At 51.3% G+C, this 23,487-nt stretch overlaps 1 protein-coding gene across 3 annotated transcripts in view; it reads right to left on the bottom strand.

Annotated features, from left to right (window-relative positions):
* Positions 1 to 23,487, bottom strand: part of WSCD1 (WSC domain containing 1) — a 64,349-nt gene that overhangs the window by 12,156 nt on the left and 28,706 nt on the right. For all 3 annotated transcript variants that reach the window (XM_025362118.1, XM_025362115.1, XM_025362116.1), the window contains exons 3-5: positions 22,581 to 22,695; positions 20,410 to 20,594; positions 14,691 to 14,812 (exon numbers count right to left, since the gene is read on the bottom strand). In XM_025362118.1, the coding sequence (XP_025217903.1) occupies positions 14,691 to 14,812; positions 20,410 to 20,594; positions 22,581 to 22,695 (422 nt within the window). The remainder of the gene's footprint in view (positions 1 to 14,690; positions 14,813 to 20,409; positions 20,595 to 22,580; positions 22,696 to 23,487) is intronic.

Raw genomic sequence — 23,487 nt, 5'->3', positions numbered from 1 at the left:
GAATGGGATGAACATGGATGATGTACGACCAGCTGTATAGAATCCACAGGGATGACCACCATCCTTCCACCACTATGCTCTGTGCCCAGTTCCGGAGAGACAAAGCTCAACAAGACGTGAGCTTCAAGTAGCTCAAGTAGTCCTTGTTCTTATAAGCACAGCCCTACTTGGTTGGTTCCTTGACAAGTCAACAGTATGAGCAGCAATATGACTGAGGGGTGAGTGACGTGAAGAAAGCAGGGGACAGAAGCTGGAACCATGCTTTTGAGACTCCAAGGCATTTGCCAGGAGTGCCAGGGATAGAAAGGGCACTCTGGGCAGGGGCATCCATAGGAGTGGATGTCTGCATGGCACAGAGCAGGGCAGATCAGCTGGCACAGGGCTGCCCAGGGCTCCACATGTCACACCACTAATGAACAGACCTCGAGCCCTGAGAGAGGACTGAGATTCCCTCCGGCCCTCCTTGGCCAGCCACCTCCCTGGAAAGAAACCAAAACCACCTCTCATGCCAGATGCCCCAGTGCAGGGTGCAGAGATTCTCATATAGTCATCTTTCCAAAGACGGAAGGGGTGGAGAAGAACAGACTTTGTTCCCGCCCGAGATGCTCACCCCAAGGAGGATTCTTAAAAAATGGAGGGGGGCCCTGTCAGGGGTAGGAGAGAGGAGTCGCCTCACTCTGTGGGCCAGCCCAGCTCCCAGCAGTCTTAAGTGGGTCCTTGTTCCCCTTTGGGGAGGCCGCACCACACCTTGAAGAGAGCTGGTGGCTGGCATCCTGAAGGTGTGAAAGCAAATTCCAGCTCACTTGCCAGGCACCCTTGAGCAAGGTGCCTAACCTCTTTGAATGTCATCACTGAAAAAAGTAATAAAATCTGCCTTGTAGGTTTATGGTGAGGACTAAATGAGACGGGTCCAAAGTGCCCAGCACTGGGCCCGCCTGGAAGAGGTCATGCTCGACCTCCTTAACCCTCTGGGCATCAGCTGTGTCTTGCTCAAAAATATATCCACCCACCACTCCCACATGTATAGGAAAGTCCTCGCTCTGCCCCAGGCACTAGCCCCTTTTCATCTCTTCCCTCTCTGCAGCCTACAGTCGGAGATGCTAGGCCTTTGGGAGCGTAGAGAGATGAGAGAGTAATCTGCGAGTGTGTGTGCCAGGGAGGGAGGCAGTGGGTGGAGAAAGCTTCTCACTGCTAAGGGAAATGCTGCAGAAACCTTTTTATTTTTTGCCCACAGCAAAAATCTCATAAATAAATAAGAAAAAGAAAATCAATAGCATTTTTTTGAGCATGGCTAGGTAAAGCTGAGGATTTTGGCACTCATAAAAGACAACAGACTGAGTCCCATGCAAGCGAAGATGACGCAGGGCCTGGGGCATTGGTGGGACGATGGGTATCTTTGGAGGGAGTGGGGGAAATGCTGCTGGAGGTTGCCCCCCACTGTCAGGCTGTTCTTGTAAGCGCAGGCCGCATGCTCCCCTAGGTGCCAAGCAGCCCCCAGGAAAACCTCCCCCTACTCGCCTCATCCTTCTTCAAGCCGAGGAGGCACCTGCGCTGTGAGTGGGTATACGATGGACTATCGAACTTCAGTGGTACCTCCAGCTAGACCCATCCTCACGGCCGCCACACCACTCTTCTGTGGAAAGTGAGAGCTGGGCCCTGACCCTCAATCTCCACACTGCTGGCTTTTCTAGAAGCAAGTTTCCCCGGTGATGTGAATTCGTGAAAAGCAACTTCAAGAATTGCCACCTCCGGTCTCTACAGCTTCATCCACCCTCTATCACAAAACCCTCATCCTGCCTCATTCCACACCAACACCTTCATCACAGTGACAACAGAAACAAGCAGCGTGGGTGTCCACAGCACACAGCGGGCCGTCTGTGTCTCAGGCACCTCTGTCCATGCTGGCTGCTATGGGCTGCACTGTGTCCCCCAAATTCATATGTTGAAGTCCTAACCCCAGGGTCTTAGAATGGGACCTTATTTGGATGTAGGATCATTTTTTTTTTTTCTTTTTGAGACAGAGTCTCACTCTGTCGCTCAGGCTGGAGTGCTGTGGCACGATCTCAGCTCACGGCAACTTCTGCCTCCCCAGCTCAAGCGATTCTCCTGCCTCAGCTTCCCAAGTAGCTAGGACCACAGGCACGCTCCACCACGCCTGGCTCATTTTTGTATTTTTAGTAGAGACGGGGTTTCACCATGTTGGAGAGTCTGGTCTTAAACTCCTGACCTCAGGTGATCCGCCCACCTCGGCCTCCCAAAGTGCTGGGATTACAGAGATAATTAAGTTCAAATGAGGCCATCAGGGTAGGCTCTAATCCAATATGACAAAGGTCCTTACGAGAAGAGGAGGTTAGGACACAGCCAACACACAGACCAAGGGACAAGCACACAAGGACACAGTAAGAAGGCTGCCATCTGCAAGCCAAGGAGAGAGGTCTCGGAAGAAACCTTGATCTCAGACTTTCAGCTTCCAGACTGAGAAAATAAACGTCTGTTGTTTACACTGCCCAGTCTGTGGCACTCTGTCACGACAGCCAAGCTGACCAATGCAGTAGCTTCCTTGCTGTTCCCTGCCTTCTCCACTCATGATCCCACCTCAGGGCCTGTGCACTTGCTGCTCCCCCTGCCAGGAATGCCCTTCGCCCAGATACCCTCATAGCTCTCTCCCGCACTTCCTTCAAGTCGCTTCCTCCATGGGGCCTTCCCCGGCCACCCCCTTTTCAAGGTGCAAACTCCTCCCACCATCACCAACACATCCTATTCCCTCACCATGCTTTCCAGTTTTGTGTAATAACCTATCTGATGACATGCTCTGATCCCACGTGTACCATTCAACCAAGACAGGCAGCACATCCGTGACACCAGAGGCCCCTCTCCCCATTCACTGTCATCCTGCCCTCCCCAGAACAACCACTTTTCAGATTTCTATCGCCACGGATTCATTTTATCTATACTAAAACGTCATATAAATAGAATCACCCAGCACATGTTTTCGTGTGCCTGGCTTCTTTCATTCAGAAAAATATTTGTCAAATCCATCCATGTTGTTATCTGCGTCTGTGGATCATTCCTTTTTCATTGCTGTGTAGTATTCCATCCAAGGATGCACTGGTTTGTTGATTCATCCACTTGTGGATTGACATCTGGGCTGTTCCCAGTTTTTAGCTATTGTGAATAATGCTCCTCCAAACATTCTTGTGCAAGCCTTGCAGTCCATAAATGTTTGCATTTCTCATGAGTAAACACCTACCTACGATTCCTACTTCCTTTTCCTCCACGACATGGATCACCATACAACGTACTATATAATTTACTTATTTACCTGGTTGGTTGTTTGCCTCTTTCCACAAGAACATAAGCAGGGTTGTTGTGTTTTTTGTGTGCTTTGTTATATTCTCAGAATCTGGAAAAGTGCCTTGCACGTAGCAGATGCTCAATAAATGTTTGATGGATGAAGAAATGAATGAATGAATGAATGAATGAATGAATGAATGAATGAAGAAAGAAAGAAATGAATGAATGTCCCTTCCAAATCCCAACCACACCAGAAGCTGCTGGAAACTAACTTGGGTCTGATTTTTCTGCTGGTCATTTAACTGCACCACAGGCATGAGGGAGAAGAAAGCCCGCTCTCTCTAAGCAAATCTTCCCCATATCAGAAAGCCCAGAGCAGGCTCTGCTGTCCTGGGATTCCTGTTCTGAGGGAAAAAAATTTCACCAGCCTATGGTAAATCTACTCAAGGCACGTTGGCTCCGTCTCCCTCCCCAGCAGTAACAGCACCGCTGACGTTGATGCCTCACAATCTTATATCCCAGGGCTGGAGAATGGGCTGCCCCCAGCAGTGACCCGAACCTTTTTGCTTCCTTGAGTGGATTAAACTGTCAAGTTTCCGGGTGTTTGCAGAGCGACGGGAGAGCTGCAGACAGTAATGTGGTTTTATTTACAACATCACCGCTTCAGCGACATCACTGGATTCTGAAAACACAGAACAATTTTCAGCCCCTTGGGGATTTCTAGGACATGATTTCCATAAAAATTAAATATTGATGAATCTTATCTCTCTGCCAACTTCCCTGCTCCCCCCACCCTACCCTACGCTTCAGTGAGAGAAAGAAAGGGCGCTTCAGTGAGAGAAAGAAGAGGAAAAAAGGATCCAAGAATGCAAGGCAGAAAAAGAAAGTGAGAAGATAGATGAGGGATTGTTTCAGACAGGTGAGGGGTGAAAGAAAGACCTGGCTCAGCCTGCGTCCGAGGGCAAAGAGGAAACGCATCCTCATCCTGATCGTGCATCTACAGCCTGAGCCTGGCTCGGTCTGAACGCAGGGCTAGTGCTGGGCTGGGCTGAGGTATGGGTGGGCACTCAGCCTGGAGCAAAGTCATGACTTAGCAAGGGCAGGGCTCGGGGCTGGCCAGGATCCACATGCAGGAGGCTTGGTCAAGGAGTGAACCTTCCTCCAGGTAAGAGGTAAGGAGCAAGGCCCCAGGCGGGACCCCTGTAGCAAACCGGCCCCTCTGGGCATCATCTCCTCCATCGTCATTCCTCTTCTAGCACTTTTCTCAGGATCGCCAGGATTACACAGAATGACAGAGATTTCAGGGATCACAGAAGGGGAAATGGAAGCTGGGAGGTAGGCAGTGAAGAGCCCAGGATGCCCAGCGTGCCAGGTGAGTGGGAAAAGGAGCCAGCCTTCTGGACTCTGAGTCCAGGGCCTTGCCACATCAACACAGCTCAACTCCTGAGAGGCAAACACATGGATGCACTGGGTTTCCAATGAAATCTGCAAACCAGTACGGAGGTTAGCTCTGCCAGTCTCTTGCCTCCAGAGCAGTTCTCTTCACTCCAGAGGCAGGTCCGGATATTCAAGGTACAAAAAGGAAAGAAGACACCCGCAAAGATGACTTCAAGGATTGGGGACAAAGGGGGCAGAGTTTCGCTTTCAGGCATATGTCAGGTTGGCTGAAAACTTGTCCAGTGATGCTGTAACTGAGCACGGGGCCTTGTGATTTGGAGAGGCAGATGCTGGGAGTGGAACCAACCGAAAGCTTGTCACCAGGAACTGTGGGCTTTGAATCCCATCCGTGGACTGCCAACGAGCAACTGGGCATCGCTGAGCCTTGGCGTTATCATCTGTAAAAGGGGCAGTTTAATGACTCGGGGCTCTCACAGAGTTTGGATGTGTGTCCCCCTCCAAATCTCATATTGAAATGTGACCCCTAATGTTGGCGGTGGGGCCTGGTGGGAAGCATTTGATCATACGGGCAGATACCTTATGAATGGCTCAGCTCCATCCCTTTGGTAATGAATGAGGGAGTTCTTGCTCTCAGTTCACGGACAGCTGGTTGTTTATAGGAGCGTGGCACCCCCTCCCCATCTCTTTCTCCATCTCTCACCATGAGATATGCTGGCTCCCCCTTCACCTTCTACCATGATTGGAAGCTTCCTGAGGTCTCACCGGAAGCAGATGCTGGGGCCATACTCCTACAACTTGCAGAACCATGAGCCAAATAAACCTCTTTTCTTTATAAATTACTCAGCCTCAGGTATTCCTTTACAGCAATGCAAATGGGCTAACAGAGGCTCTGGAGTCTCTAGGTGTGAGTTTCAATTTAGCTGAATTGAGTCTTGGTTCCTCCATCCATATGGGGGATCTGGGGATTGAAACACTCTTGAAGTGCCTTTCAGAGAGTAGATACTCAGTAAACATGGATGGGCTGAGTCCAGGGGAGGCAAATGCATGGGGGCAGAGGCAAGGGCTTCCTCACACCCCCACAGCATCCACCTTTCTCCATGTAAAGAGTAGACTCACCAGTCCCCTTCTCCGTGCGCTGTAGCACACACTCTAAACAGAGGCTGCAATATCCACTCTATGCATATGACAGCAGGCCAAGCATGATTGTTTGCAGCAAATGTCAGAGTGTCTCCAGAGGACCCTGTGGGATGTCTCCAGGGGCGAATGGCTCTCTGAAGACCTGAGCCCCAGACAGCAGACCTACTTAACCCACCAACCCACCCCAGGCAACACCCTCCCTGTCAAAGCCAAACAAACATCCTTCAGACAGAAGAGTCTGTGAAACATGGTGTGACTCAAAACCACCCAACCACTGGGATTCTGAGGTGCCTGGCTTTCCACTGACCTGGGAAAGGACTGGCTCTTCATCCCAGGAAGTTTCTCTAACATCCCCCACACACTGAAAGAACTAGGGGATGCTGAATAATCACGACGATCATAAGCATTGTCTGGAACATTTGCTACTCCAGACATACCCCAAAACATAAATCACAAAACTGGTAGTGTCCACAAAGTTACTGAATCCTCATCACAGTCTGGTGAGGCACTTTCATCTCCACCCATCCCATTTAGCAGACGAGAAGACTAAGGCTCTGTGTTATGTGATCTGGCCAGGATCACAAAATGAGAAAGTGGCAGAGTAGGGATATGAACCCAGGTTACCATGATTCTAAAGCCCTTTCACCAGTTCAGAAGGATGAGGTTAGAACACACACTTCCCAAAATGTATGAAAAGTCTTAAAAGGGCTCATATAAAATGTATCTATCTTTTGCCCCAGCAATTCCTTATCTGCCAGTATAGCCCAATGAAACACATGAATGTGCTCAAAGGTTTATCTTCAAGGATGTTTGTGGCAGCATTGTTTATAATAGCAAAAAGGAAAAAGAAAAAAAAGAAAGGAAATGGCCTAAATTTCCCTCAGGGGAGGACAGAATGCCAATAAGCCCTAAGGCATAGCACAGTGAAAGAAAATGCTCACAACATATTAAATGGGAAAAAAGAACAAATGTGAGAAGGAATGAGTCAATGTTTATAAAACAAATTACGTAGAGAACAAAAGACCAAAAAGATGTTCCATGTTATTAGTTGTTACAGGTGCATTCTATTTTTATTTCTGCACTTGGAAAATTTTCAAATTCTCTAAAATAGATATGTGTTAACCCTCCCCCCCAAAAAAACAAACAATACATGTTTTTGGAAATACACACAGAGTACAGTATCAACAGGTTTACCACAGACTTTTTATAAGCAATTCAAAGCATATCCAATAGCTCTTAGAATGACTACAGCATTCTGTCAAAGAGAAAATTCTTATTCCCAAGGCTCACAAAACCCAGACTCTTACACACCCAACCCTTGGCAAAAACATGAACTTGGGTGCTCCATGGAGACCATAAAGCTACTAGCTTGGATAGACTGCATCTATCGGGATCCAAGTGGATTTTGCAAGAACAGCTGCCCAGCTGAGAACAAACAGATTCCATATTAATGCATGCTCTTCCATTTGAAAGGTGGCTGGGTGAGCACCACCATTAAATGACCAAATAAACAAAAAAACTTAGAAGAAATGTCAGTGGGAAAACATCCAGGTGATTAATGCATAAAGAATTCAGACACCCAAAAGAAGCTAAAAGAGGGGAAAACGGAAGGGCACCACCTCTCTTCCTCCTCTCCCTGTGATTCCTTTATCAGTAGAATCACTAACAGCTGCTGGGAGAACAAACCTCACAACACAAGGTATAATGGCTGGTGGAGTGTCTCACATTAGTAACCTATTTGCAGATGGTGTTAGATTTCGCTCATCGGCCTCCTTTCGGAGCACCCCCACAAATAGTCTATGTCCTGGAGCACAAATATCAGGCGACAAAACTAATTACCCCAGATCTGAATTGATAGCAATGCAAATATCGAAGCTGCCCCCTGCTCACTCTCGCCTTGTGTTGAAACAAAGGAGCCAACAGGATCCTGAAGAGGACTGAGAATGAGCAGGTCTCTTTCCATCTCTAGTACGATCACAGGAAATTAGACAAGATCATTTGACTGGGCTTTAAAAACACATTACATTGGTCAAGTCCCTCTTGCTGGCAGAGAGTCAGATCATTAAGATGCGGATATCGCCTGGAATGTTCTTTTTCTGTCAAACTACACTCTTGGAGCTCCCCAAATCCATTTTCGCTAAGTAGCAAAAAACACTAGACATTTTATCTGGGGCCACAAATAAGCCTCAGATGGTGCTCAAAAGTGGGGGCACAACAAGGAACCCTCCCCCCTCTTTTCCTGTTTCCAAGCCCCACCTCTCACATCTGCTGCTCCTGGCCCCACAGCACGGCCAGCTCTAATTAAGCCCCAACTTCCTACCCCCAGGCTCAGCTCTGCCCCATTTAACACTCTACTGTGAGAATTTTCCATCATCAAAGTCTTTGCAAACATTTTCAATGGTTGTATTGTAGTCCACTGTATGGCCGTGGCATAATTTAACCATTCCCACATCACAGGACATTTGAGCTTGTTTTTCGGCCAAATTAGGATGAGATAGAGCTGCCACTGGGACTGCCCGGCAGCCTCCACACCACTGGCCTTTCCAAAGAGGACGTGTTTGGCACTTCAGAGGAGGCAAATACAGCCAGACATCCCTGAATTCACCTCTCTTGCCACCCTTAACATTCAGGAGGGAAGAGAGGATACCATTCCCTGCAAAGAGGTCCCTGGCCTCTGCAGGTCTGGGTCTGATCAACTTCTAACCAATTTCACATCCATCAGATCTCAATGCTGGAGGCAGAATTTGCTTCTCCATCCTCAACAATGGTTGGAAGAGACCATTGCTCCCCAGGATTCAGCCCCACAGGGATATGGGCCATGTCTGGGCATGGCTGCCTGGCATCTTCAGGTGCCTCTCCAGGGCTGTGGTTCTCCACCGGCGGTGATTTTGCCCTCCAGAGGACATACGGCAACGTCTGGGGACTGTGTGTCACAACGGAGGGAAGATGTGCTATTGGCATCTAGTGGGTAGAGGCTAGGGATGCTGCTAGATATCCTACAACGCACAGACAGATCCCAACACGAGTATTATCCAACCCCAAATGCCAACAGATCCAAGGCTGTGAACCCCTGCTCTAGAGTTAAGTCAGAATTCCAGCAAATCCCCCGCCAGGCATCTGCAGAGCTCAGAGCTGAAGGGCTGACCATTCAGAAGGTTTGAGTTCAAGTTACACCCACATCCAGGGGCGAGACAAGGGAGAATGGATGGACAGTCTGGGAGCCAAAGGCTCGCTCTGTTGGGCAGACAGTGGTTTTAAAGGCACGACATCCAGGGCACTGTTCTTGCCCTACTTGAAATCCCTAACTCCAGAACCAGGTCACAGGTTGACTTCTGCGGCAGCTTTGCCAAGGCATCTCTGAGGGTGCCCCTGAGAAATGCTGTCTCCAGAAGGACCCGAGGAGAACCTCCCTTTTGCATTGGACAGGCCAGCTGCCTCACCCCACCCCCAACCCTATCCATGCCTCATCCTCCTCCCTGGAGGTTCCCACTTCTTCCTTCAGGCCCCCACATCCTCTCTTGTGGATTCCAACCCTTAGTGGTGTCTTGTGGTGTCTCTTAGACCTACTCCCTCCTTTATTAGCTCTCATCCTCTCCCTGCTCCACAACATCCTACCTGCAGCTATAAAGTGCCACACAAGCCATACCAGCCCCTCCCTGCCACACCAACAGTAGCTCCCTCCCACCCACTGAAAAAAGTCTAAACCTCGAGTCAGGCATCCAAGTGAGACGGCTCTGATGACTGCAGGAACACCAGGGTTCTTGGTCTCGTGCCGGTTTAGATAACCGGGTGGGGTGATTTTAAGGAGTGAAAAGTTTAATAGGTAAGAAAGAAGGAAGAAGAAAACAGCTCCCCCATACAGAGACAGAGGGAGGGGGGTTCGAACAAAGAGAAAACCTCCGAGCGCAGCGGAAAATTGGCTGCTTATATTGGGATGCTGGAGGAGGCGGTGTCTGATTTCCATAAGGCCCAGGGGATTGGTTTGATCAGGTGTGTCATTTACATAGCCCTCGAAAAACCTGGCCCACCCACCTTAGCCCTTTACTATGCAAATGTAGGTCACCATGAGGTTCGAAACACATGGTGTTATCTGGAGGTGGCTATGACACTTGGTACACCTGGTGACAAGGAAAAGACGGCGGGAATCACCATACTGAGTGAACCCAGTTTCATTTTTTTTGTTTTTTTGAGATAGAGTCTTGCTCTGTCACCCAGGCTGGAGCGCAGTGGTGCCATCTTGGCTCACTGCAACCTCTGCCTCCTGGGGCAAGTGATTCTCCTCCCTCAGCCTCTCCAGTAGCTAGGCCTACAGGCAGGCGCCATCATGCCCAGCTAATTTTTTTTTTTTTTTCTCTTGAGACAGCGTCTAGCTCTGTCACCCAGACTGGAGTGCAGTGGCGCAATCTTGGCTCACTGCAAGCCCCACCTCCCGGGTTCACGCCATTGTCCTGCCTCAGCCTCCCGAGTAGCTGGGACTACAGGTGCCTGCCACCACGCCTGGCTAATTTTTATATTTTTAGTAGAGATGGGGGTTTCACCATGTTGGCCAGGATGGTCTCGATCTCTTCACCTCATGATTCGCCCACCTCAGCCTCCCAAAGTGCAGGGATTACAGGCGTGAGCCACCACACCCGGCCCTTTAAGCCTCCTTTTCTGTTAGAAAAGAGATGGTTTGGGGGTTGTTTCTTATTACAGGAAAATTTCCACCCAGAACCTTACTATCTGCCTAAAATAACTTCTTAATAACTCTTACATCACAAGGCCGTCTGCAATTTGTGCCCCCTGACCTTTCACAGCACCCCAAGTAACCCTGCACGCTGGGCCCCTGGGCTGCTTTCCCGCCACCTCGTTCCTACTCAGCAGTTACCTCCTCTTGGAACACACTCCTCAATCCCCTCAGCCACCTGCCGACACCACCCCGCATCCTCCAGCTCCAACCCTTCCCAAAAGTTGCAACCATCTTCCTTTCTCAGCCTCCTTCCAAGCCTTCCTCACCCCCTTCAGGCACTGCCCTTAATCTGCCTCCAGTGACAGTCACCTGCCCCTGGCTGTACCCAACGTCTCAGCCCTTGCGTTTTGCCAAGTCCCACTGAATATGTGCGGCCGATACCCACGTTAAACTTTAAAGCTGGAAATGATGACGCTGTTCCTCACAGCTGCAAATGGTGCAGCCCTAAACAATGGAACTCAGGAAACGCCACCCTCCCAGCCCCATCCCACCACGCAGAGGCGGCCGGATAAGGATCTGGTGTCAGCACCGACCCCAATGCGGTGAGTGCGGAGGACAGAGGTTGTGTCTGAGAAATCTGGATGCCCTTTCCATGTAGTTCTGACCCAAACAACTCACGACTGCTCCGGCCAGAGCAGAGAAGGGAACTTGTCCTTGAAATGCACGGTGAGGGGAGATAGACAAGGTGCTAAGGTGTAATGGCACAAGACACCAAGAGCCTGCGTGTATCTTCCGGCACGTGCTCCAGTGTGAAACTGCAGCGATCTGGATTTATGCCAGTAAATACGAAGAAAGGCTGAAAATACAAGTTGAAGGGTTTTAAGTCTTTACATTCTGGTCTGTAATCACAAATACGAACTCTCTGGACTGGCTGGGCACAGTGGCTCGTGCTTGTAATCCCAGCACTTTGGGAGTGGGGAGGGCAGACTGCTTGAGCCCAGGAGTTCAAGACCAGTCTGGGCAACTTGGTGAGACCCCCGTCTCTGCAAAAAATACACAAAAAAATTAGCTGGGCATGGTAATGTGTGCCTGTAGTCGCAGCTACTCAGGAGGCCAAGGTGGGACGATCACTTGAGCCCAGGAGGCAGAGGCTACAGTGAGCTATGATCACACCATGGCACTCCAACCTGGGCATCAGAGCAGAAAAAAAAAAAGAACTCTCTGAGCCCTAACGAGGTACCCAAAGGGAGGAGCCCCAGAAAACTGAGGCATCTGCCTAAAATGCTGCTTTGAACCCCCCAACACACACAAAAGACAGGTTATGGGGGTGGATTGCCTCCCCCTCACACATCACTGATCGGGGTATAAAGTGAATACAATCCTTGCCAAGGACAACTTGGCAAAGTTTACCAAAATGATGAAGACACTCAGTCTCTGACCCAGCATCTCCAAGGAATATTTTTCTTGCAGATTCACTCATACAAAGTGATCTATGTACATACACGGGCAGTCTTCGCCGCATTGTTTGTGAAGGCTGGAAGTAGGCGAAATGCTGAACAGCAGGGAACTGGTTAAATACATGATAGGACATCCGTGTAATGGTAAAAAAGCACGAGAAAGCACTCTGTGTCGCGTTGCGGGACAATCTCCGAGACAGGCTGTCCAGTGAAGGGTTCGGTGCAGAAGGGCAGGTGCAGCTCCTTCCCCGCTGCGGGGCTGGTTACAGAATGGGCAAGGATGCGGCTGCTTGAAGATTCAGTCTCTGTGGAAGTAGACATGAGAAGCCAGGACAATCCAGGCAAGGAAACGCATGGAGTGAGAGGAAGGCTTCCCTGCTATGCCCTTTGGCGTCTTCATTGTGCTCCAAGTAAGCACGTTCCTATTTTAAAATAGTCCGAAACACTAATGGCTCATGGCCACCCCTTTCTTTTCCTCCTCTTCCTCCTCGTCTTCTCTGTCTCTTCCCCCTTCCATAACACCAAGTGGCAGCAGTATGTAAAAGCACAGGCTGTGTGTGGCGTCAGGAGCAGGGCCTGCGAAGCCGGCCGCTCTGTGCCTGTGTGTGAAGGCTCTCAGCTCTGCACACCTGCCCAGCCTCTCGCAGCAAGCAGGGATCTGAGTATCTCCCATTGGGAGCTACCGGGAGGATCAAAGCAGATAATCCCCCGCAGGAAGGCTCCCAGTGCCGTGCCCAGCACACAGCAGGAGTCTCCAAACTGGTTGCTCAAGGGCGGCCTGCTTTCAGCCTGGTCTGGCCCACAGAGTTCCTTTGATTCCAACGAGAAGGCCTCTCAAGGGAAGTGCTCTGAGCTACAGGTGCGAGGGAAGCCCTGGGAGGGTGGCTTATTCTCCTGAGAGCACCAGCAGGGCTGGCAGCTGAGCCGGCATCCTTGCTGCCTCTACCCATCGCTCTGCTTCCACGAGGAGGAGACAGGATGAGGAGGTCCCCAGGCCAGATGTCTGCAAATCAACAAACTGCCTTCGTGGCTCATTTCATTGTGTCGTGGGTGTCCTGATGCCCAAGACATCCTTGGCTGTGGCTTTAGAAACGCTGGTGATGCAGGAGAACCACTTCAAAGGATGCACTTGGACGAGAAGAAAGCACATGTGAAAGGCTTTGTTCTCCATCTCCCTCCAAGGGAGGCGTCCCCAGAGCGCGGTGGAACACAGGAAGCAGGGAGAGTGGGAGTAGGGGGTGCAGCAGCAGAAGGCTGTGCTGCTCCTGCAGGTCTGGTCATATCTGCTCTCATTGAAGTCCACCCCTGCACCCTTCAACCCCAAGCAGACTATGGAGCTATCTGAGTTCAAATCCTGACCCTACCACTTACCGGCTGTGTGACCTCAGGCACACGGCTCCAACTCTCTGCCTGTTTTCTCACCAGGAAGACGCAGATACTCACAGCACCTATGCTGTAGGGTTGGTAGGAGGATTACAAGAGTTAACCCATAAAGCGCGTGGAACAGTACCTGGCATGGAATGAGTGATTAAGAATGGTAGCTTCTTGCCAGGCACGGTGGCTCAAGCCTGTAATCCCAGCACTTTGGGAGGCCAAGACGGGTGGATCACGAGGTCAGGAGATCGAGACCATCCTGGCTAACACGGTGAAACCCCGTCTCTACTAAAAAAAAAAAAAAATACAAAAAACTAGCCGGGCGAGGTGGCGGGCGCCCGTAGTCCCAGCTACTCGGGAGGCTGAGGCAGGAGAATGGCGTGAACCCTGGAGGTGGAGCTTGCAGTGAGCCGAGATCCGGCCACTGCACTCCAGCCTGGGCGACAGAGCGAGACTCTGTCTCAAAAAAAAAAAAAAAAAAAAGAATGGCAGCTTCTGTTGATTGTCATCATCGTCATCCTCATCCTGGCCAAGGCCATCCTCTCGCCTTAGCCCTCCTCTTGCCTTAGCCCTGTTCTGCTACATTGCCAAGTACCAAAGCCACACTGAGGGTACTGCAACCCCAGCATATGTGAAATAGCCCCAGCACCAAGCCTACTGCCACCAAAGGCCATTTCTAGAGCCACAGCATCCGCCCCAATCTGGAGTCCGCTGGACTGCAGCCTGAGATCTCAGTGTTCTTTGGACAGAGTCTGCTGGGTCTCCCCAGCCTTGCTTCACACACTCCTGGCCCTGCTTTTTGCAAGCCCCCTCTGGCCTTGACCAACTTTCCCCACCCCAGAGCTGGCACGCAAGGCAGGGTCAGTGGCCTTCGGTGCCTAGCCCCGCCCCTCCACGGGGTCATGCTCTACTCCTCAGCTCAGGCTGAACCAACGATGCAAGTGTGGCTCCAGCCCCTGTCATCAGATTCACAGTCCAACACTGTCAGCACCAATAACAGAAAATCCATCAGCTATCCCCAAGTCCCGAGCCAGCATCTTCTGGCTTCCAAACCAAGTCAATTTAACATCTGACACGTGTGCCAAGAGTTGGCATCCAGAAAGGCACTCTCCTTTCGGCTCCTTCCGTCCGCCTTGCTGACAATTCCCCCCCAGCCTCACATGGCGGACAGAGGCGAAGGGCTCCCTGCCGGTTCCCTCTGTGGCACCTGCTGTATGCCTGCCTCCCACCCATGCCCCCATCCTCTGCTCCCATCTGGACTGCCAGAGTGGACACCCGCAGCCCAGCACAGGCGTCCCCGTCTCTTGGGACCACCACACACACTTAAAGGAAAGGGTTGTGAAATGATCATTTGGTCTTACTTTCTGGGAACAAAAGCCCGAGCAAGTCTCCACGGTCACATTGGCTTGTATCAGGGAGCTGGGGAAGGCGTGTGTCATGTTCTCTGGCAGTCGGAAGCACCCGCGGTAGGTGGCGGTCCGCCCTGCGGGGAAACAGAGGGGTTTCTGGTAAGAGACGGTGTCCAGTTGTTGGTGCCTGGCACCAGGGAAAATGCTGGCTTTAGGTCCCGAGACAGGTATAAATAAACTGAGGAGGCGCAGATTTCAAATCAGGGAGGGAAAACGGCCCTGAGTGGGACATAGTCATGCTGAGCTCCTAAGAGAAACCGGGCATCAGGACCTTGACTGTCCAGGGTCACCTACAAGGGACCACGTGGCTGAAACTGCAGCACTCAGCTCTTGCTTCTGTCAGTTCTCCATAAGTCATTCCTTCCTCCCTTCCTCCTTCCCTCCCTCCCTTATCCCTCCCTCCCTCCCTTCCTTCTTTCCCTCTCTTGCTTCTGCCAGTTCTCCTAATGCATGCATATCTTCCTTCCTTGCTTCCTTCCCTTGCTTCTGTCAATTCTCCATAATGCCCTTCCTTCTTTCCTTCCTTCCTTCTCTTGCTTCTGTCAATTCTCCATAATGCCCTTCCTTTTTTCCTTCCTTCCTTCCTTCCTTCCTTCCTTCTCTTGCTTCTGTCAATTCTCCATAATGCCCTTCCTTCCTTCCTTCCTTCCCTCCTTCCCTCCCTCCTTTCCTTCCTTCCTTCCCTCCCTCCCTCCCTCCCTTCCTTCCCTCTCTTGCTTCAGCCAGTTCTCCTAATGCATGTATGCCTTCCTTCCTTCCTTCCTTCCTTCTCTTGCTTCTGTCAATTCTCCATAATGCTCTTCATTCTTTCCTTCCTTCCTTCCTTCTTTCCCTCCCTCCCTCCCTCCCTCCTTCCCTCCCTCCTGTCTCCCTCCCTCCCTCCCTCCTTCCCTCCCTCCTGTCTCCCTCCCTCCCTCCCTCCCTTCCTTCCCTCTCTTGCTTCTGCCAGTTCTCCTAATGCCTGTCTTCCTTCCTTCCTTCTCTTGCTTCTGCCAGTTCTCCTAATGCATGCATGCCTGCCTGCCTGCCTGCCTTCCTTCTCTTGCTTCTGTCAATTCTCCATAATGCCCTTCGTTCTTTCCTTCCTTCCTTCCTTCCTTCCTTCCTTCCTTCCCTCCCTCCCTCCCTCCTTCCTTCCTTCGTTTCCTTCCTTCAACAAATTTGGATGGTGCATTTACTAGGTGCCAGATTCCTTCCATGGTAGGTGACCTGACAGGCTGATCCTGCGAAAAATCCGATGTCTTCCCAGAAGATGCATTAAAAGAAAAGCAGACATGGAAATCTGAAACCCGGCCAGGTTTGCTCTTGCCGTGCCATTGGAGTCATCCCACTGCTTTGCCTCTGTGCAAGGTTTGCCTCTCTCTGATCTCGAACTCCCACTCAATTTCTAGGAACACTCCTCAAGCCCATGTTACAAAGAAGCCTCCCGCCAAGCCTCCTGCTGCTCTGTAGAACCTCCAGGTGGAAACGTCCCGTGCCCTAGCTGGCTTCCTCGGAGCTGAACGAACTTTCTGGAATGTTCTTGCATCAACTGCTCATATTTCTTCCAGACTCGTCAGGGTTTCTCTAGGCGGCATCCTGATTCTTACCCCATGCTCCTCGCCACACGGGGTCTCCCAGGGCTGAGCATCTCCCCCGGCTCTCTAGCTGCCACACCACGTGGTGCAAGCAGAAACCATCTCACCAGCCAGAATCTGCCAAGTAGGACCAAACCCTGGATCTGGAAGCCCATCTCAACTGACCACAGCACTGAGGTCCACGTGTCAGGGCATGACCTATTAGGGCACAGACACCAGCCTAGTGTGAGGAAAACACCAGGGCTTAGGGTCATAAGTGCTTAGGTTCAAGTCCTTGCACTGCCAGTGACTAGCTCTGCAACTCTGCCACGTCTCGCGCTCAGACTCTCAATTTCCTCAGCTACATACAGCGTAGCTCCTAGGGTTGTCATGAGGAACAATGTATACCCACGCATATCCCCTGATGGGGCCGCATCTCCCCACCACCATGTTTCTGCCCTGGCTTTTGGTGTCAAGGTCGAGGGTGGTGGCAGGTGCTGGGCTCACAAATCTCTTTCCTGTTCTTTGGCATGATTGGAGCCTCAAAGAACAAATATTGCAATGGACTGGGCACTGGTCCTCAACCAGCTCCACAGGGGTAGAAGAGACAATGGGGAGAGTCAGCAGGGCAGGCATGATCCAGAGATGGGGGAGGGATCAAGATTCCAGCAAGCCCCGGGACACAGGGAGGGACAAAAGGAGGCCATGAGGCCTCCAGAACACAGCTCCTGAGGGGAGGCTACATCCTGGGTGACCCCTGTGTTCCCCACACCCAGCCCCGATCCTGACACACAGCAGGCACCCACTACATGCTGAGCGAATGAATGAACTGAATGAGATAAAGCAGGAAGGCACTGCCTATACTGCAACAGGTGAGCGATCCGTGAGCCGCTAAAGAAGGAAGCCTTGGCTGCCTCTGATGCAACTCTCAGGACACAGGTTGTCACCTGGTACAGTCTGGTCTCCCTCACTCCCCAGGAGGGAGCCTGAGGGCCACTTGGGGCAGAATGATGCCTCCAAGGCGAAGACGTTGATGACTTGCTCAGAACCCACTCTGATTCCAATCTGGGGAGCACATTCATGAGTCTTACTCCTTGTGAATGTTCCTTGCTGGCAGAAGCTGCAGCTCACAATGGTGGTCACCTGGTCACCTCTTGATCCTGTCAGTTCCTCCCCTCAAGAAGGGGGCAGGAAGGCAAGGGTACCTCACAGGGCGCTCCACAGCCTGCCCACAGGGGCAGCCAGGACACCATCTTCAACACCAACCATGACAGCAAGTCCAGCCAACTCCAGATCTAGGGCTGGCTTGAATGATTGGACCATCTGTCTCTTAATCCATGGGTGACCTAAAGCAAAACAACTGCCTCTCAGAACCAATGACTGGGCAGGCAGGTGGGGCTGGGAGGGCCACCAGGAGTCCACATATAGAATTGGTCTTACTTGGGGGCAGGAATGTTGTTTGAAACCAAAGAAATAAAAGCTCCAAGAAGCCAGCGTGGAGCAGTTTGGTCTTCAGGAAGCCTATTTGGATGTCCAAGTGGCAGGACAGGACTCTGCCTGTGTGCCATGGCGAACCCCTGGGTGAGGTCAGAGCCTGGCAGAGTAGGTGAGAAACTGTCGAGTTAATGGTGTCACTGGTGAACCGTAAGCTAAACGGTGTGTTGTCAGTTTCTCCACCCCTGTCCCCATTTGCCCCATCTGGACCCCTGAGCTCCCAGACACATCCTGTTTGAATGCAAGAGGCACCTAAGAAGCACCGGTCAGCTGGGGTCAAACACGGAGCAGCTCTCCCTGGCACTGGGACCCCACAGATAGCTGCCAGCCCGGTGGCTTTTAGGTTCAGCCACGGTTATCAGGGCTCGGCTTTTGTGCTGCTTGGAAAACCCATTCCCTGCTAGGACAGCCGTCCCAGAACCCCTGTGAAGCCTTAGCTTTTGATCCAACACCTCTTTGTGTGTGTGTGTGTGTGTGTGTGTGTGTATGTGTGTGTGACAGAGTCTCACTCTGTCACCCAGGCTGGAGTACAATGGCGTGATCTCGGCTCACTGCAACCTCCGTCTCCCATGTTCAAGCGACTCTCCCACCTCAGCCTCCTCAGTAGCTGGGATTACAAGCACCCGCCACCACGTCCAGCTAATTTTTGTGTTTTTAGTAGAGACGGGGTTTCACCATGTTGGTCAGGCTGGTCTCGAACTCCTGATCCTCGTGATCTGCCCACCTTGGCCTCCCAAAGTGCTGGGATTACAGGCATGAGTCACCACGCCCAGCTGATCCCATACCTCTTTAGCTGGGCTCTGCCCCATTCTTGAACTAATCCATCAGCTCTCCTGGAGCCCTGTTACTAGGGCATGACCAGAGGCGGTCGTGTCCATGAGTCAGCAAGCCTGGACCCAGGGCTGTGCCTCTGCGTCCATCACCGCTGCCCTACCCTTGCCAGTGGTGGGGGTGGTCTCCCAGGCTCTGACTCCTTCCCAACCCACCTCTCCCAACCATGAAAAGAATGGTCCCCAGCATGTGCAACGGTGCACAGCCCTATTATTTTATCAAGGAGCCTTCTGTGATTAGAGGAAGTGGATTTGTGCTCATCATCTTGCAGTGAGGACAAATCTGAGTTTCCAACTCCTCCTTTGAGTTGGGCCCCTTCAGGGCCATCTCTATTTGCTAGCCCTTTGCACTGAAATTCCTTGGAGTCCAATCTTGCTGCCTGACGTGTCAGCTTGGTTGACTGTTTCCTCCTGAGTTCCACCACTTTGAACCCAGCACTCAGTGAGAATTCGCCGCTGAGCACCCCTGCGCTTGGGTTAGTGGCACAGCTCTCAAGGGGACACTGCATTTGGCTCTGCCAGAACCTCCAGGTGACCCAGAGCCAACTTTCATGTTGAAACTTTCAGGCAGATCATATAAATTCGAACCCCCAAATGCATACAAATGCAAGCCTGTGCGGTGGTTACAAATTCTTAGGAAGACGTTTATCTTCACCTGAACTCAGGTCAAGACAGACAAGCTTTGTTCTAACTCTCTGAATGGGTGGGAGACATTTTTTTTTTTTCATCTAAACTTTCGCTGATTTACATTTCAGTGAAATTGAATCCCACTGTATACAGAAGTTTCAATCCAATTCCTCTCCCTGAGAAGCCCAAGGCCTCCTTCCCTATCCTGCTTAGACATTAAGATCTAAACTGAGTGGCCACCCAGCCTGGCGGCTTCCCTCCGCTGAGCCCCAGGGCCACACAGCATATCTGTAACTCTCTCCACTGTGGCTCTTTATTCTTCATTTCCGGATCCAAGGGCTTGTCTTACTTTCCTGCTAGTTCAGCTATGCATTTACAATAATGTTTGCTAAATGTTCTGTAGCATTTCTAGGTGCTTTATAGTTAGGGAATTTTCTGATTGTCTGGCTCACACCATTGCTAGAAATCTAGGTCTCCCGGCTGGGTGCGTGGCTCACGCCTGCAATCCCAGCCCTTTGGGAGGCTAAGTCAGGCAGATCACCTGAGGTCAGTAATTCAAGACCAGCCTGGCCAACATGGTGAAACCCCATCTCTACTAAAAATACAAAAAAACAGTAGCTGGGTGTGGTGGCGGGTGCCTGTAATCCCAGCTCCTTGGGAGGCTGAAGCGGGAGAATTGCTTGAACCTGAGAGGTGGAGGTTGCAGTGAGCTGAAATCGCGGCACTGCACTCTAGCCTGGCCTGGGTGACAGAGTGAGACTCTATCTCAAAAATAAAAAATAAAATATAAAAATTTTTTAAAAAGAAAGAAATCTAGGTCTCCCTCTGCAATTTACAAAATAGACTATAGCTCAGAGAGGGGCAGTAAGCTGCCGGAGGCCACACAGCATGTCTGAGGCACACTCAGGCCTCCCAATCAGTCTCTCTCTCCTGCAGGGGACAAGCAAAGGTATGCTTCAGTGAGGAACTCAAGCAATTAAGCCTTTGATGGACCCTAGCCCCATCCCCGCCCTGCCAGGAGCCCGTCCAGTGATGGCAATAGGGAAGGGAGGGCAGAGGTTGGCACAGGTTCTGCCCCAGGTAGTTTGGAATGAGAGGCTGTGGGAGACGGGCAGCCGGAGGGAGTGGGATGGACAGGGCTCAGGGAGAGGCTGGCCCACTCACGCTTCCTGGAGCCCGGCTGCAGCTCGTCTACACGGTACACGGAGAGCCGGTCCACAGCGCCACACACAGAGCCCTTCTCGCCTTTGCACTCATGGCTACACTCTTCCAGCCCGACGCTCGTCGCTGGCAGCCGGTTCCCACAGTAACACTCCGCCCCGGCCTCCAAGCCGGCGTAGACATAGGACCTGAAGGGAGACAGGGCCTGGGTGAGTCCGGACCTTGGCCCAGAGCTAGGGCTGGGGTCTAAACTGCAGGCTGTATCAGCTTGATCTAGACTAGAAAGTATGTTTAAGCAAGGACCTTGTCTCTTCTTTCTCCTGCCTCAGATTCTCCATCTGTCTAAGAGGGATAACTCATTGCTACCTGGCAGACTGTGGAGAGGATTTACGTGGTCATGCAGTGGCAACTGGGTCTGGAGTCGGGATATGGGCTGGACTTGAGGCTGAGTTTGGGTCTGGGTGAACAGGCAGACAGGGGCTACAGCCGTCAGCCTATGGCTGGCCTTAGGAATCAGTCTCCAGCCACACTCAAGGGTCACCTGGCTAAGTTCAGGGAATAGTCTTTCCTTTGTAATAAACTAATAGAACCAGCCCCACTGCTCCCTCTCGCCAGCCCTGAGTTTTGCCCTGCAGGGTGCCTGGTCACAGGTTATAATGGGTCTAAATCTGTGATGTGCCTGTAAACTGGTTCTCAGTATGTGACCAGGAGAGCTCTGGTTTGTACTGTTTGCCAATTTCTGTGGTGTAAACACTCCCACTGTAGAAGATTTTAAGCTACCAATAGTTTTACAATGGGCTTACAACAACTCTAAAAATTTAACAGTTTACCCTGGTGAGTGGCCATGAGCTGGTCTGAATTGCCTGCCACATGTCATGTCTTGTTACACGCAGCCCTCATCTCCACAGCCATTTCTCTACTTACTTTTACCTAGTTGTAACACCATAGGTAAAGAAAGGTTGGAAATGGAACCCACAGTGAATCACACAGGACTCCAACTACAGAAAGCAGTCAACACTTTCAAATCAGTGGATCTAGATGTGAAAAGCCCAGACTGAAAATCCAAACACAAGCTTCAAGTCCCCATTTGACCACGTCCTAGTCCTAGCGGTGAGACCCTGAATGTCACTTACCATCTCCGAGTCTCAGTTTCCTGATCTATTAGGAGACTAAAAAGAGAATGTATCATCCTGTTTCCACTTTATCTATACTATGACGTATGTTTCCGTAAGGACCTTGTCTTTTCTTTCCCCAGCCTCAGTTTCTCCATCTGTAAAATGGGGATAACCCATTGCTACCTAGCCAACTGTGGAAAGAATTTATATGACATAACAAAAGTGAAAAAAATCTGTGGGATAAATAAGTGAAGGGTGAAGTCTGATTCTGTTTAACCCACCTCTCTCAGATGTGTACACACACACACACACACACACACACACACACACATACACAGTCAATTGTGAAGGCCTTGACATTAGGGACCATTGCCCTGGCATATGACAAGTGTCTGGCAACTACTGGGTGAGCTGGAAGTATCAGAAAAAGTAAACCTTGTTATACATACAAGGTGAAAATACTTTTCCTACCAGAGCTGGAAAGATCTTCTCAGAGAAATCTCAGTTAAAGCCCTTTATCTTATTGTAAAACAGATAAGTAAACGGAGTCCCAGGGAAGGAAAAGAACTCACCAAAGTCACACGCTGAGTCCCTGCTATGGCTGGACTGGAAGTCGCATCTCCCTGCACTCAGCACCACCACCCAAGCTCCCAGCACCCAGATCATCACCCAACTCCCAGCACCAGGCCATCACCCAGCTCTCAGCACCCAGGCCACCACCTAGCATCCAGCACCCAACTCCCAGCACCCAGGCCATCACCCAGCATCCAGCACCCAGGCCACCACCCAGCATCCAGCACCCAACTCCCAGCACTAGGCCATCACCCAGCTCTCAGCACCTAGGCCATCACCCAGCATCCAGCACCCAGGCCATCACCCAGCATCCAGCACCTAGGCCATCTGCCAACAAACTTTCTTTCTTCTGGATAACTGGGATCTGATCAGTGTGTTCTAATTATGCTATGACAGCCAACTGGTAGCTGATATGCCTCGTCATTCTGGAACTGTCCCTGGACCTTCCTCCCACTGGAATCAACAGCCCAGGACCCCAGCACTCACCGCTCCGCACACGCATCCTGGCAGTGGGAGACAGTCATCTTTCTCAAGTCATAAAACACAGCTCCTTTCAGAGTCCTCTCGTGGCCATCATCACTGAAGCATCCAACGTAGGTGCCTGCAGAAAGGGAAGCATGGCTGACACCAGAGGCCCAGGAATCACAGGCCCACCCTTAGGAAAAGCCAGGGGAACCTCTCCCTTCCTGGCCCAGGCCACTTCTTAGAGAAACCCGGGGGATGAGAGCTGCAGGCAACCTCCCCCTCAGTGCTGAGTCAAGGGAGCATCCGACACCTCCCTCTTGTTTGTTTCCTGCCCATTTTCTCTTAGTTAATGGCCCACTGTCCACCCAGACAGCTCTGCCAGGAGCCTGGCGTCAGCCTGACCACTGCTTTCTTCCACTGCCCCCAACTCACAAGTTGGGAAGGCTGGATTACCTCTCATGGGCTCCACCCCTCCTCTCCAGCCCTGCCCTCCCTGGGCTCAGAGCGGCCTCTCTACCTTGGCAAGTGTCCTGAGAGACAAGGTCCTTGTGGGCCAAAGAGAAGAAATCCCTTAGGGCAAGTTTGATTTCAGCAAATTCAAGGAAGAGCTTTCAAATGGGGCAAGCTATCTCAAGATAAAGTCTGTCATCCTAAGAGGGAGTAAGGCCCCATCTCTGGAGTGTGTCCGCAGAGTCCATTAAGAGTAGGAGAAAGCGTCCTGTGTGGGAAACAGCAGGGCCAAGTGACCGCAGAGGCCTCTCCAGGCTGGTCACCTGCACACATCCCTGGAAGGGGATGCCGGGGACACCCATGCTGCAGTGGCAGTGAGAGGCCAGCCGTGCCCACACGCACCAGCGAGAGTCTCTCACAGCCCTGCCCTGCCACCCCGAGGGAGGGAGACATCTCCCAGAGATGCGCAGAGAAGCTC

Source organism: Theropithecus gelada, chromosome 16, assembly GCF_003255815.1.
Source record: "Theropithecus gelada isolate Dixy chromosome 16, Tgel_1.0, whole genome shotgun sequence".
Lineage (NCBI taxonomy): Eukaryota > Metazoa > Chordata > Mammalia > Primates > Cercopithecidae > Theropithecus > Theropithecus gelada.
This window is presented reverse-complemented; position numbering and strand designations above follow the sequence as displayed.